Source organism: Etheostoma spectabile, chromosome 12 (genome assembly GCF_008692095.1).
Source record: "Etheostoma spectabile isolate EspeVRDwgs_2016 chromosome 12, UIUC_Espe_1.0, whole genome shotgun sequence".
NCBI lineage: Eukaryota > Metazoa > Chordata > Actinopteri > Perciformes > Percidae > Etheostoma > Etheostoma spectabile.
In genome coordinates, this window is record NC_045744.1 from 23,543,040 (window position 1) to 23,559,170 (window position 16,131).

At 42.0% G+C, this 16,131-nt stretch overlaps 2 protein-coding genes across 2 annotated transcripts; both read left to right on the forward strand.

The window, feature by feature from the left end:
• Positions 1-8,422: 8,422 nt before the first annotated feature.
• Positions 8,423-10,099, forward strand: LOC116698875 (tripartite motif-containing protein 16-like). Its single transcript, XM_032531099.1, has one exon. It carries the CDS (start codon positions 8,441-8,443, stop codon positions 10,097-10,099), a length of 1,659 nt encoding a protein of 552 aa, XP_032386990.1. The 5' UTR covers positions 8,423-8,440.
• A 1,696-nt stretch (positions 10,100-11,795) lies between these two features.
• LOC116698876 (tripartite motif-containing protein 16-like) lies at positions 11,796-14,593 on the forward strand. Its single transcript, XM_032531101.1, is given in 2 exon segments — positions 11,796-13,126; positions 13,129-14,593. Coding segments are annotated over 2 exon segments (1,647 nt in total). The 5' UTR covers positions 11,796-11,901; the 3' UTR covers positions 13,551-14,593.
• Positions 14,594-16,131: the final 1,538 nt, after the last annotated feature.

A 16,131-nucleotide genomic window follows, 5' to 3' on the forward strand; every position in this document is an offset into this window, starting at 1 on the left:
TTGTGTTGTCTTCCCATCAAAATTGAAAATGAACACTTTTTATTTAACGCTTTTTATCCATGTTTTTTAACTTTTTCTTATGTATTTGTCCCGTTTTTTTCCCAACACTTTTGACGTTTTTTTCCAATGTCTGTCACTTTTTTTTGACATTTTCAACACTACGTAACACTAACTTATTAACTTTTTTGGGGGGGAATTTATGGTCAATAAAGCTCATTTATAGGAAATTATACCTATGTTTCGAGTTAGAAAAGCAGAAATTAGGAATTATTTGAGACTAAAATTAAAGGAATGGATGTTGATGGATAATCACAGACTGGAATATGTCAACTTTTACTCAATACTATTTCAACAACACTTCCATTTGTTTTACAATGCTATAAATGAATAAGACCCAAAATTAATGAAAGTAGAGATTTGTACTTGGCAAAGAGCGTTGGAATCAATCATGTTATTTTGGGGAATTAAACTGAACACTGATATAGGACAACATGGGGACAACATGGGGACAACATGAGGACAACATGAGGACAACATGAGACAACATGAGGACAACATGAGGACACATGGGGACAACATGGGACAACATGAGACAACATGACAACATGAGGACAACATGGGACAACATGAGGACAACATGAGGACAACATGAAGACAACATGAGGACAACATGAGGACAACATGAGGGCAACATGAGGACAACATGAGGCAACATGGGACACATGAGACAACATGAGGACAACATGAGGACAACATGAGAACATGAGACAACATGAGACAACATGAGGCAACATGAACAACATGAGGGCAACATGGGACAACATGAGGACAACATGAGGACAACATGGAATAGCAAAGGACAACATGAGGACAACAATGGACCATAGCAACATGAGGGACACATGAGGCAACATGAGGGACAACATGAGGGACAACATGAGGCACATGAGCGACAGACACATGAGGACAACATGAGGGACACATGGGACAACACATGAGGCAACATGAGACAACAACATGAGACGACATAGACAACATGAGGACAGGGACAACATGAGGACAACATGAGGACAACATGAGGAAACATGAGGACAACATGAGGACAACATGAGGACAGAACACTGAGACAACATGAGGACAACATGGGGACAACATGAGGCAACATGAGGACAACATGAGGACAACATGAGGACAACATGAGGACAACATGAGGGTTTAAAAAAAAAAAAAGATTTAGGACCGCCTCACCTTAGCTACGCACCCGGAAGCTGCCATGACGTAATTTCCAACGAGACTCACAACAGCCACACACCTTCTTATTTGTTTATTCAGTATCAGGAGTGTTGTTCCTGGTTCTCGGCATGTGGCTGCTGGCTACAGCCAGAAGAAAGATGCTGTTTCAGAAGAAGCTGGAGGCGGCGAAGAAACTCACTGCTGAAAAAACCAGGAGAGTTTGGGAATTCCTCCGGAGTTCAGACGTCGACACGTCTAATGTTCGCCGAAACAAATGGGTAAGTTATAATAATAATATTAATAATAATAATAACTAGAAAATTCCGCAGAAATGTTATCAGGTGTGCCTGCTACCGGGTGCACATCCTAGTGATAAACTACAAATAATAAAAGTGTTTTCATAGAGATGGACCTTTTTAAAAATCCTTTTAAGACCTTTTTCTGAGAGAATACAATTGTTTGACAATAGCAAAAGGGAAAGAACTACAAATGCATGGAGGTCAAGACCAGAGACTAATTACTTCTCACACTGTATGTACTTCCATATTTTGAAAAAAGACCAAAGTGCTACTAAAAAAACCCGGGATGATGTGGGAACAATATTAGAGATCTGATAGAAAACAAACTCAAGCACAAGGAATTACCGTTAAATTAGTTACTTATAATAACATTAAAATAGACACATTACTGATAATAAATTATTTTTATAGCATTGTGTCCCCTGGCAGTCATCTTCTATCTCTGAAAGTACACAAACGGAAAAGACATCAGCAATGACAATATTAAAGCAGCATGAATAAACTAAACTAACTGACTAAACTAAGTAGAAAGCCAATTAGTTTTGTATACATTTATCCATGCACTCTTCAAAATAGTACTCCCGTTTTTAAAAGTCAAACATTTTTAAAATGCTAAATGCCAAAAAGTTAACAAGTTTACAAAGTGCTTTAACGAGTGTAAAGACAATCATACCCAAGAGACAATAACACAAAAAGATAAAAGCATGAAAACATTGAAAGACTGAAATACAAATAAATAGAAAATTAGTAAAATACATAAAAATTAAAAGGGATGAAATAAAGTCAAATAAGATCGGGAAAGGCTCTCCTATAGAAGTAGGTTTTAAGAAGGGACTTCACTGAGTTTAAGTTGAGTTTCCTGGTAACGGTAGCTAACATTTGCATGTGTTCAGGGTCACAGTCAGTATTTACTACACCAATGTTTCCCAAACTTAGGGTCGGGACCCAAAATGGGTCGCGGACCCGTTTTTATCGGTCGTCAATTGGCAGAGTGACATGCACATCAATGTTATGTGAATGAGCGTTTTTTTGGTAAACTGGTCTGTTCAGCTCAGATGGTGTGTGTGTGTGGTGTGTGTGTGTGTGTGTGTGTGTGTGTGTGTGTGTGTGTGTGTGTGTGTGTGTGTGTGGTGTGTGTGTGTGTGTGTGTGTGTGTGTGTGTGTGGTGGGTGTGTGTGTGTCTCTCTTCTCTTATCCTAGGAGGGGATAGAAAATGAGTTGAGAAAGGGGTGAGACCCAGAAAGGAGAATAGAGACCTTTTCTGTTTTTGTCTACTTTATAATGGAATAAATGTACTTCATATACATTTAAATTCATGGTTTGTTTCCGTCTTTGTCCACAGTTTAAAAAATGTAGATGTTACAATGATTCATGTGGTGTTTTTTTTCTAAATTCGGGTCCTGGGGAGACACCAAATTTCTTTTGGTGAACTGAAAAAGTTTGGGAACCACTGTACTACACGATATATAAAGTACATGTTTATCTAAAATATGCATGCTGTGTACTCTTTGTGTTTCAGATCCTCGCGTTGCACAGTCGCCGCCGCATACCGTCTGTTTGGGCGGTCAGCCGATCTGCCGAGTGGTGGGACGTCATCGTCCCGGGTTTCACACGCGCTCAGTGGGTTCACAACTTCAGGATGTCCGAAGAGACATTCACCTACCTATGCAACAAAATGCGTCCATTGATGGAGAGACGGGACACCATCTTCCGCAATGCGTCCCGCTGAAGAAGAGAGTGGCCGTGGCGTTGTGGAAGCTTGCGACCGGCTCCGGATACAGAACTGTCGGCCATCTTTTTGGAGTAAGCACCACGACCGTGTGCCGGTGTCTTCGGGACTTTGCTGCTGCTGCAGAGACGTTGTTGGTGCCAGAACTCATTCGTTTCCCAGACCAGGAGACGTTTGCAGACATGGCCGCCGACACTGAGAGCAGATGGGGGGTCCCGCAGTGTGTTGGTGCCATTGATGAATCCCACATCCCCATCAGAGCACCACAAGAGCACCACTGCGAGGATTTCAACTGTAAAGGTGGGCACTCCATCATCCTCCAAGGTGTCGTTGATGGAAAGGGGCTGTTCTGGGACGTGTTTGCAGGACTGCCCTGCAGCTCCCATGATGCTCGTGTTTTGAGGCAGTCCCAATTTTGGGAGTTAGCGAGCCGTGGCATCTTCTTTCCAGCTTCCACCAGGAACGTAGGTGGGGTTGATGCGGGCTACTACATCCTGGGGGGTTCTGCCTATCCCTTGCAGAACTGGCTCTTAAAACCATTCCATGACACGGACGCCTCTCGGCAGAACAGCAGGTTTACAACCAGAAAATCTGCAGGACACGGGTTGTTGTTGCAAATGCTTTTGGTAGACTGAAGGGAAGGTGGAGTTGCCTTAAGAAAAGAAATGCCTGTGACGTAGAACTGGTGAGATCTCTGGTTCTGACCTGCTGTGCTTTGCATAATCTTGTGTGAGAGCCGTGGAGAGGCGTATGAGAAGGACTGGGATGCATCTGGACCAGCAGAGCCGGGGGTGGCACCGTCACAGGGTGCAGAGGAAGAAGGCCGGGATGTACGGGAGGGTTTGATGCGCTTCTTAAGTAGCTAAATAAAAACTTTTCTTTGATATGTTGTCTTGTTTTATTAAAGTAACTGTGTGCAATATTGGAAACGACATGCAAAAGCCCTTAATAGCCCTTAATATAGAACCAAGATGAAAGAAACATTCAATTACTTATGGGGTTTTTTTAGCAAATGTGCAAGAATGCAAAGAACAAACATTCATTAAAGGTCCAGTGTGTAATGTGTTTAGTTATTCATTATCAGTAAAAGAATGAATTAAACCCGTCGTGGGAAACAACTCAAAATCACTGTGAAAAAGTGTTTATTTGATTTACCATCAGTTTTCTAATGTTAAATTATGTTAAAAGGTGGTTTAACTCCCTCTTGTTGTCATTGTCCTGAAGCTCAGGGGGAGAAAATAAATAAACGGTACAGTTTACCAATCTGTCCACAGTGATGGAAATTGACAATACGTCCCCACAGATTGTAAAGCCTTGCACAGTTTGTTTGTTTTTCTCTTCCAGGATCTTAGGGGGCTCCGTAGAAAAAGTCGCTTGTTTTCACAGACCTGGTTGCGTATTTGTTTCACTGGTTACAGCCGGTAAATGGTTAATCAGGCCTTCCTTGGGACTCCGAGCCAGCTTGTTCAGGCCATGCACAGCAAGCGGGACCCTGTTCCTCCCCCCCCAGGACTAGACAGTACCCCATTATGGATACCCCCCCCCCCCCAGACTTTGTCCCACTATCATACTGTGCAATATTTTACATTTAATACCATTACACCATAGCTACCTCCTATGTTTTGTATGTATAGAGCATCTCAGAACTGTGCACGTTCCCACTCCACTTTTTTCTTTGCTTCACTTACTAAATTATATATTTGTTGGCACTAAAAAAGGAGTTGCTTTTAATTTTTGGACACTTTATATTTCCATTTACAAGGCTGTGTATTTTTGCCTTATGTACATAATGTGTTTATTATGGAAGTAAAGGCTTGAAAATTTTGGGGTCTGGCTAGTCCACACAGCATGGGGGGGTGGGGGGGGAGAAACATGCTCTGGTTTATTGGCATTTCTTTAAACTAATCTCCATCGTATTGGGCGGTGCTGAGCGCCGGACAGAGCAACGCTGCATCTGCAAAATAGCACCAGGAAGGAACTTGTTTTGGTGGAACGTGTACGTTTTAGTCTTGCAGCAGAAAACTCAGATTGGACAGATAGTCTAGCTAGCTCCAAACTCGGGAGGTGGGGGGGGGGGGTTAGGAATGTGTCAGTAACGGTTCTCAGATGAGACTGTACAAGGCGCTAAAACTACTCAATTACCACAGAGGTCCGGGACACTAGTCTGTAGTCTTTAAGTCTTTTGGTCCTTTGTTTTTGGGGACAGGTATGATGGTGGAGGACTTCAAGCAGGCTGGTAATGAGTTGTTCTGTCTCTTGAACAACCTGTTAATGTCCATGATGGAAAAAAAAGTCCTTGTTGGTGTCAGGAACGTCCCATTGTCTTTCAAAACGACCGTAGGACTCATTCAGGTCATTGGCGTTGCGAGAGTCGTTAGTGGAGTGGACAGGTTTAGGATTGTCTGATGGACTCTCTGAGGCCCTTTCAGGCAGAAACTGAGTCGTTTGCGGAAAGCTGCTGTTGGCGTTTCTCAGAGGACAGTCTTTTATTAGATTATGTGTTGGGGCATTCTTTTCTCTTTATTAGATAGTGACAGTGGAGAGGTGGGAGAGAGGTGGGGATGGCACGCAGCAAAGGGCCACAGGTCGGACTTGAACCCGGGCCGCTGCAAAGGCCTCAGACAACTCAGATGGTCTGGATTTACCCTGCAGAGATCTGAGGACCAGGTTACCATAGATATAGACTACAGCAAGGAGTATGGTGCAAGAAGATGTAGATGAATTATAATCCAAAACAACTGTAATTTTCCCCTTAAGAGGAAAAAAACATTACACTCGCTGCATTGCATGTTGGTTTATTTTTTATTGTGGTGTTGGCAGATTTCATGTGGAACCTGAATGCTACTTGATGTCTCCTTTAAGGGAATCATCATCTCATCCACATGGTTGTGCTCTTCTGACACCACCTGCATTTCTCTCTGAATGAATCAAGCCATGGGCCGAGTTCCCCGAGCCTGCCTCCCAATACATGCAGACTCCAATTATTTCATTTATTTATTTACAAGGACAGCGCACATTCATTAACCTTTCTGTAAATGTGCCAGTGTTAGCCAGCCGGCAAAATTTCAACTGTATTCCTTTGGCAAGATGTTAGGAATTGACTTGGTCAGTTGTTGTCACCAATAAAATACAACATAAAACATCAGCAGAATACATGGTGTGATGTAGATATTAAAGTGTCCAGACATTTACTTTAAGCCGTCATACAATATAAATAATACATATAAGTATTATTTTATAGGATAAAGATAACTTTAAGGAATAGGGAGTGGTGGACCAGGAGTTCAGGGTAGTGAGTTTACCTAAATGATGTCAATGCAAATGAATCCTAATCCTGTGTCCACATTCCACTCAATTCACATGATACTGTGTCCCTGGCCTACTATGCTCTCTACTTAACATACTAAAAGGAGTACATGCATCCCCCCCCAAAAAAAACACGTACATCCCCATATTTAGGACTATTCACACCTGTCCCTGAACAATTCAACAAGCACCCCCCCCAAAAATCCCCCAACATTCAGAACCCGTTTCTCTTTCTGCAGCAAACAAAGCCCAGACAAGTGTAAATTGACTAGTTGTGTAGAAGGTGGAGGTCACACACAGCCCATACATTACAGGACTTTACTCAGACCATGAGGTCTCCAATTAAAAAACACTGTGACATTTGCATGAAACCATGAATTACAGAGAATCAAAGCTATTCTGTCCACAGAGTTACAAGAATAGTTTTAAAGTCACTTAAGGTACATTTCAGGCATATTTGACCTTTGGTTATATCAATTGATGGGGGATGATGGCTTATTGCTGTCATAACAGGTCAATGAGGCATCAGTTAAATGCATTTTATATCTGATGTGATACAGTTCAATTACTGTAGAAAGAAACAATGTGTTCAATTGTGGAGGGTTTTTTGTGGAATTTATTAAAAGCACATCATCAAATGGTCCATATGTAAACATGTGAGAAGGAAAATACAAAACACACTCCAGATAAGACCCTGCACATTTACTAATGATGTGCCATGTCCCCGTGTAATGTGAAAGGTACATGTGCTGTTTTGTCCACCAACCTAACCCAGATATGTATAATTGCAATGCAGACATGCACACATAACAGTCTTAAAATCTGATTTGATAAATGTGTTCCACATTGAATACATATCTACATCTTACATCTATCTTACTTACTTGAACAGTCCATAAACAATTATTAGCTTAAAGGAAAGTTTGCAGGTGTGAGTTCGTGGGACGAGGGACCTTAAACACACTAACCGAGCTTTGGTTTTAGAGTCAGTATCGGTATCTGCTAATATCCAAAATTAGGTTTTGGAGCAGGATTGGAACGGAAAAAGATGATATTTCATCTCTATGTCCCCAAACATTTTGGAATGTGATTTGGTTATGATTATTAGCCACAACACCTCAGGCATCAATAGATTACCAATGATGACAAAATTACAATCAATATTTTCAACATTAGATTGTAAGTTCTAGCCTGACAACAATGACATTAATCACAGCTCAATGCCCTAAATTACAAAAACAAATAAGCTTTTTCCTACTTATTTTTAATGTGGGTTTTTAGAGGTGTGTATTTAAGACACTATTTAATTGAATTTATTGTATTGCAAGGACAGAAAATTAGTTCTTTGAATATTCTTGCTTTCCATTATATGTGCATGTGGCTACTACTACTACAGTGTGATTCAGATTTCATAAATTGCTTTGTTTTTGATATATATATAATCTATTTTATGCTCTTCTCTTTTTTTGGTGATGAATGCCCTTTGTTACAACACATTACAAAGTACTGTGAACATTGTTGTGTTAGCTTCAACTACTGTGAGCTGAAAGCAATTGAAATGATTCCCCATGTAAATATATCAGTTTCATTTTTGTTCTAATCTTCACTGCATGTTCAAAAACAGTGACACTTGCATTGCCCCTTTAATGCTGGAGTACCTCTCTACAACTCTCAAACAACTGTCCACTTGTTCCCTCCCCTCCCATCATTAATATGCGTGTGACTAACAAGTGTTTTATTGGGTGTAACTAGCGTGTGATTGGACAGGAGCTGATAGGACCTATTAAGGAGACATTAGCAAATGAATAGGAACAACTGGACAGAGTTCTGATTTAAGGACTAGCAGAGACACAGTGATGCCAGGTGAGTGGAGATGGCACAGTCAGGAGTTCAGCTGGACCGGGAAACCTTCTCTTGTGTGATCTGTCTGGATCTCCTGAAGGATCCGGTGACTATTCTCTGTGGACACAGCTACTGCATGGACTGTATTAAACGCCACTGGGATGAAGAGAATGGGAAGAAAATCTACAGCTGTCCTCAGTGTAGGAAGACCTTCACACCGAGGCCTGTCCTGCTGAAAGACACCATGTTAACCATTGTAGCAAAGGAGCTGAAGAAGACTGGACTCCAGGCTGCTCCTGCTGATCACTGCTATGCTGGACCTGAAGATGTGGCCTGTGATGTCTGCACTGGGAGAAAACTGAAAGCAGTCAAGTCCTGTCTGGTGTGTCTGGTCTCTTACTGTGATCAACACCTTCAGCCTCATTATGTCTCCCCTGCGTTTGAGAAACACAAGCTGGTGGAGCCCTCCAAGAATCTCCAAAATAACTTCTGCTCCCATCATGAAGAGGTGATGAAGATGTTCTGCCGTACTGATCAACAGTGTATCTGTTATCTCTGCTCTGTGGATGAACATAAAGGCCACGACACAGTCTCAGCTGCAGCAGAAAGGACTGAGAGGCAGAAAGAGCTCGAGGGGAGTCGAGAACACATCCAGCAGAGAATCCAGGACAGAGAGAAAGATGTGAAGCTGCTCCAACAGGAGGTGGAGGCCATCAATCTCTCTGCTGATACATCAGTGGAGGACAGTAGGAAGATCTTCACTGAGCTGATCCGTCTCCTGGAGAAAAGACGCTCCAATGTGGAGCAAAATGTCAGATCCCATCAGAAAAGTGAAGTGAGTCGAGTCAAAGAGCTCCAGGAGAAGCTGGAGCAGGAGATCACTGAGCTGAAGAGGAAAGACGCTGAGATGAAGAAGCTCTCAGACACAGAGGATCACAACCAGTTTCTCCACAACTACTCCTCACTGTCACCACTCAGTGGATCTACAGACCCCCCCAGCATAGATCTCCTTCCTCAGCGCTACTTTGAGGATGTGACAGCGACTGTGTCAGAATTCAGAGATAAACTACAGGACATTACGGGAGAGAAATGGACAAATATCTTCAAAGTGGATGTTTTGCTGCAACAACCAGAGCCGAGGATCAGAGATGACTTCTTAAAATATTCATGTGAAATCACACTGGATCCACACACAGTGAACCGGCATCTGGTATTATCTCAGGGGAACCGAAAAGCAACATCACTCATAGAAGAACAGTCTTATCCCAGTCACCCGGACAGATTCACTGATTGTCGGCAGGTCCTGAGCAGAGAGGGTCTGACCGGACGTTGCTACTGGGAGGTGGAGTGGGGGGGGCGAGGAGCTCATGTAGCAGTCGCATACAAGAACATCAGCAGAGCACGGAGCTCGGGTCAATGTGGATTTGGATTCAATGACAAGTCTTGGGCGTTAGACTGTCACAGGAGAAGTTTCTTGCACAACAAAGTCCAAACTCCAGTCCTAGGTCACGTGTCCTCCAGACTAGGGGTGTACCTGGATCACAGTGCAGGTACTCTGTCCTTCTACAGCGTCTCTGATGACACCATGACCCTCCTCCACAGAGTCCAGACCACGTTCACTCAGCCGCTCCACGCTGGACTTTGGCTTCTATCTTGTGGCACCACTGCTAAGTTCTGTAAAACTAAGTAGATGGTTATTCTGAAACTTAATTTATCTCCATGTTCATTGCTGAGATGTTCTTCACTGCTCAGAGATCAGCTGTCAATCAAACACTGTAGGTTGTCATGTGACATATTGTCATTACTTGTTGTGTAAATACTTGCGTAGCGTCCCTTTAAGTTGCACTTCTACCTTGAAAATGGGGAAAATCTGTATATAAAACCATTGAAAAAGAGACTTTACTGATGGGATGTGGTTGACATGATCAATAAACAAACGTAAACAAAGTATTTTCTTCCTGTCCTCATTCCAGGCTATCATGCAAAGCAGATGTTGCAGATGTGCAGTATATTTTGTATATTGATGAGGTTGGAAAAGGAAGAATTAATCGGATAAAGAAGCAAGAATGGGGGCAAGGGCAGGTTTAAAGAGCCAACGTACAGCATTACCTAGGCTGTGAGAGAAATTATTATTATTATTAAAACAATAATATAACTTATTCTAGACATGCACACAGGGTGTTGCACAAAATACTGGGTCCTCTAGAAAGGCGTTCTCTATGGGCCCGTCCTCACATCTACTGCTATTCACATCGTGGCATCTTTTTGGGCCCTCCTCACATGAGGGCCCTCCATGGTTACTCAGTCCCCCACCCCCCCAGTCCCATGACCCTGCATGCACAAGTCGTTAGAGTGTGTGTGTGTGTGTGTGTGTGGGGGGGGGGGGGGGCACTGTTGATCTCTCTGAGACCCTTTCAGACACAAGCCGAGTGGTTTTCTGTTGGAGTAGGTCTTCCACCCTTAGCTGTCTGAGCTTGGCTGTGAACCCGGATTTATTAATGTTCAAAAAACTGTTTTATTAATACAAATTAACGTAGTGGATTTCAGTCCAAATTTTGTTCAAACAGAAGAGATTGTAACAGCCACACTAAATGCCTGTATACGTCTACAAGTCTGTATCAGTTCAGGTGGTATTGTTTTATTTCATTGCTTTTTATTTTTGTCTTACCTATGTTAACTTTAAACATATGGATTCAGAATCTACCTTTTAAAAACCTTACATCATTTAATTTAAACTCCCCCCTCATGTTGTTTAAAACCCCCCAAAACATTCAGACACACACACACACACATATATATATATATATATATATATATATATATATATATATATATATATATATATATATATATATATATAAAATAACTGGCCTTTCAAAAATAAAACCTTGCCTGCTTCAATGGGAATTAAACATAGGGGGGGTATACTCATTCCCCCAGTATTTTAAGGAGGAATATTTATTTATTTACAATACATTATTCATTCTCAAAGAAAATAGGTATCCTTAAAAGGTTGGATTTTTCTAATCTTTTTTAATTAAGGCATTAAGATCAATTTACTTTATTCCTCTTTTTAATCAACTTTAGCATGGGTGTGTAAACTTATGCAGGCCACTGTATTAAAAAAGCAATGAAATCAGGCACCTACACGGTCAACTACATTCCTGAGGACCCCATTTTCAAATGTTCAGCGGTTAAGCCTCAGCTCCACTGCATGCTCACTGTGTCGATGGTTTCTCTTAAAGGGGCAGCGCAGGTCTCAACTGTAGTCTATTGGTGGTTGGTTGAAACTTGCGCTGCCCCTTTAAGAGAAGCCGCCTCCGGCTTGGAAGCCCGTTAACTCCGCCCTCTTTTCCCTGATTTCAAACCCAAACACAGCCGGCTCCGCACTGTGCACGTTGTGGTCTGCAAGTGCGAACGAGAAGCAAGACAAGGACCCGAGTTTTGTTTGAGTCCGAGCACAGAGACTCACAGTCACTGCCACGAGGTGAAATGGCGGAGAGACGTGTTCAGCGGGTTCGGGAAACCTTCACGTGCGTGGTCTGTCTGGACCTCCTGAAGGATCCGGTGTCTACTCTCTGTGGACACAGCTACTGCTTGGTCTGTCTCAAACGCCACTGGGATGGAGAGGATGGGATGAAAATCTACAGCTGTCCTCAGTGTATGGTGACCTTCACACCGAGGCCTGCTCTCAGGAAAAACACCATGTTGGCAAATTTAATAAAGCACATGATGGAGACTGCACTCGAACCTGCTCCTGCTGATCACTGCTGTGCTGGACCTGAAGATGTGTCCTGTGCTGTCTGCACAGAGAGCAAACTGAAAACCTACAAGTCCAATCTGGTGGGTCTGGTCTCTTACTTTGATCAACACATTCTGCCTCATTGTGACGGTGCTGCGTTGGAGAAGCTCAAGCTGGTGGAGCCCTCCAAGAATCTCCAGGAGAACATCTGCTCTCGTCACGATGAGGTGATGAAGATGTTCTGCCGTACTGATCAGCAGTGTATCTGTTATCTCTGCTCTGTGGATGAACATCGAGACCACGTCACAGTCTCAGCTGCAGCAGAAAGGACTGAGAGGCAGAAAGAGCTCGAGGGGAGTATCCAGGACAAAGAGAAAGAAGTGAAGCTGTTTCGACGGGAGGTGGAGACCATCAATCGCTCGGCTAATAAAGAAGTGAAAGAAAACAAGAAGATCTTCACTGAGAATATCCGCCTCCTGGAGGAAAGACGCTCAGAAGTGGAGCAGCAGCTCAGATCGCAGCAGAAAAGTGAAGTGAGTCGAGTCAAAGAGCTTCAGGAGAAGCTGGAGCAGGAGATCACTGAGCTGAGGAGGAAAGACGCTGAGATGAAGAAGCTCTCAGACATAGAGGACCACAACCAGTTTCTCCAAAACTACTACACGCTGTCCCCACTCGGTGTATCTACAGACTCCCCCAGCTTACCTCTCAGTCAACGGCGCTTCATTGAGCATATGAAAGCGACTGTGTCAGGAGCCAGAGATAAAATACACGACACTGTGAGCAGGATCTGTGCCCGTATCCCAGCGCCTGAAGTGGATGTCCCACGGCCAAATCCACCATCAGGGCCCCAGACCAGAGCTGAGTTCCTAACATATTCACAGGAAATCAAACTGGATCCCAACACAGCAAACCCACTTCTGCTGTTATCTGAGAGGAACCGAAAAGCAACGTTACTCATAGAGAAGTCGTCTCGTCCGGTCACCCGGACCGGTTCACCGAGTGTCGGCAGGTCCTGAGCGGAGAGGGTCTGACCGGACGTCGCTACTGGGAGGTGGAGTGGGGGGGGCGAGGCGTTCAGGTGGCGGTGGCGTACAAGACCATCAGCAGAGCAGTGAGCTTCCGTGAATGTGCATTTGGACTGAATGACAAGTCCTGGGCGCTGGACTGCTACAGAAGAAGTTTCCTGCACAACAAGGTCCAAACCCCCGTCCCGGGTCCTGTGTCCTCCAGACTAGGGGTGTACCTGGATCACAGCGCATGTACCCTGTCCTTCTACAGCGTCTCTGGTGACACCATGACCCTCCTCCACAGAGTCCAGACCCTGTGCACGCAGCCGATCTACGCTGGATTTGGGTTTTACTGTTGTGGATCCACTGCTAAGTTCAGTAAGGTCAAATAGACAGAAGGCCTTCAACGGACAATGGGTTCAGTTCTGTTTTGTGAATTCTTGAACTCATTTTGTCTCGATAGATAGTTAGATTTCATTAGTTTTTCTGTAAATTTTTGCAGGTTTTTTAATTTTTTAACCCTCTTGTTGTCTTTTTCAAAGTTTCCATATCATAAATCTGAGTTTCTTTCAACCAAAGTGCCCAAATATAACACGAATGGTTCCAAAAAAATCCAAACAGAAAGCGTATAGTGACAAAACTTTGACATACAATGCGATCATCCACTCCACATCTTCTGATTTTCACAAATAGTCAAAATAATTGGTACTTTCTGCTTTTTTAAAAATCTCATAAATACCTTTTTTTGACCATTGATTTCCAACAAGATTGTGTAAAAGTAGTGGTAACAAGTTGGAGTTAAGATGTAACTCAGAATTGGGTGATATTTTATAATTTATGCTTCATAAACTGGTAAAGATGGAGGACAACACGAGGGTTAAGATGCTCTTCTTCTTCTTTATTTTCTTTCACATCGTTGAGATTTTAATCAAACATTGATTGTGTGAACAGACTGAATTCATTTGATTTTTTTTTATGAATACACAATCACAAAGTATTTTCTCTTCTTCTCATTACTCCAGGGTGTTATATACTATGCTGATAATTAAAATTATACAACAGTGTAGAGACTAGTTCTGGTTCCACTAGGAGCACCAGAGTCCCCGGCTGGACGTTTTCGGGGGACATGCAGAGGTTTTTTTGGGGCGCGCACCTTGAACTGCAACGTTATTTTTCCCATTTTCCCCTATTGGTTACAGATAAATGAGTTGGGAATAAATACAGAATCTAAAATGTGCTGTTAGGATTTTAGTTCAGTCCTATTTTAAATGAATGTTGTCTCCACGTCAACCTGCAGCTTTGTTTTTTTCTGGGTTGAAATGTCAACATTTTGTTATTTTTCTCCAATTTTCTCGACGTTTTTGTCAATTTTATTCAATTTATTTTGATTTTTTTTTAAAGCTGCTTTAGTCAATTTTTTTTAAACATTTTTTTGTCGCAGCTTCCAATGTTTTTGGTGTGTTTTTGTCACTTTTTCAGTATGTTTTGTTGATTTGTTTTTCCTTTTTTTTTTGTAGTTTTTTTCCCATCATTTGTCACTTTTTTGTCACTTTTTTCAAAGTACTTCTGTCAGTTCTGATATAGTAAGTTTTTGTAAATGGTTCAAAGTTGACCTGAGGACAACCGGAGGGTTAACACTTTCAAATTTGAAAAGCATGTACTATTACTGTTAATGTACTGTTACGTACTATTACTGTTAATGTACTGTTACTGTACTATTACTGTTAATGTACTGTTAATGTACTGTTACTGTTAATGTACTATTACTGTTAATGTACTATAACTGCCTCATACAGGCTCCTTCTCTCTGTTCTTTTTCTAGTTAACACTGAAATAACAATCACATCTCTGTTTTATGATTTGTTGCTTTTTACAACCAACGTTTTCTTTGTGTTCTGAGTTAATAAAGAGGATTTATTACAGACTTTAAAAAAAGTGTGAATTCATTTGAAGTTAACGTCCCGACAGATACAGATGTGAACCTGATGCACGACACAAGAGGGCGCCGTCATCCCAATAATCTCACATCTAGGGGAGGATGAATCAGACCGGTTTTAGTTTTTAAGAACATGTTATTTATAAAATGAAAAACACAAAGTGTAGTCCATCAGACTAGCGGCTTTACGTCATTTTAAGTTCATCTTTTAAGGGAACTAAAGTTAAGAACTTATTGCTTTTATTTAGTTTTTGGGGGAAATTGGTAGTAACTGACTGATCCAGTATGAGTTTATTTAGGCCCGAGATCTTCAACGGGGGTCCGGGGCCCCTCAGAGTTACTGCAGCGGGGCCTCCAACTTATTGTCCATTTTGTTTTTTTAATGTTAAGTACAGAAAAATAATTTGCACTTCTATAATGTCAGATTTGATCTATTCTGTTTTACTAAAACATGGCTGGACCATGAAGACTATGTAGTAGTAGTAGTAGTAGTATAGCCATAGTACTGTAGTAGTATAGCCTTAGTACTGGACTGTAGTAGTGTAGTAGTATAGCCATAGTACTGTAGTAGTATAGCCTTAGTACTGGACTGTAGTAGTATAGCCATAGTACTGTAGTAGTATAGCCTTAGTACTAGACTGTAGTAGTGTAGTAGTATAGCCATAGTACTGTAGTAGTATAGCCTTAGTACGGCTGTAGTGGGTTTAGTAGTATAGCCATGTACGTAGAGTATACCCTTAGTATGGACTGTAGTAGGTAGTAGTATAGCCATGTACTGTAGTAGGATAACTGTAATATCACACTGTGTTCACAGAAGTCAAAACCTGTGACACTGCGGGTAAAATGCTGCATTCAGGGCACATGGCAAACATGGGAGAGAAGCATTTCACTTGCTATTATTATTAATATGTATTATTCTTAGCCCAAATTTATTATTTATGGGCTCTCAGGTTGAAAATAGTATTGGGAACTAGAATTTGAGGCTGTACGTTACAATTCTCTGACTACTCATTTTAATTTAACAACATGCATATGTA

Excerpts from the sequence above, each read along its gene's own strand:
- LOC116698875 (XM_032531099.1), top strand. The coding sequence starts at position 8,441 with ATGGCACAGTCAGGAGTTCAGCTGGACCGGGAAACCTTCTCTTGTGTG.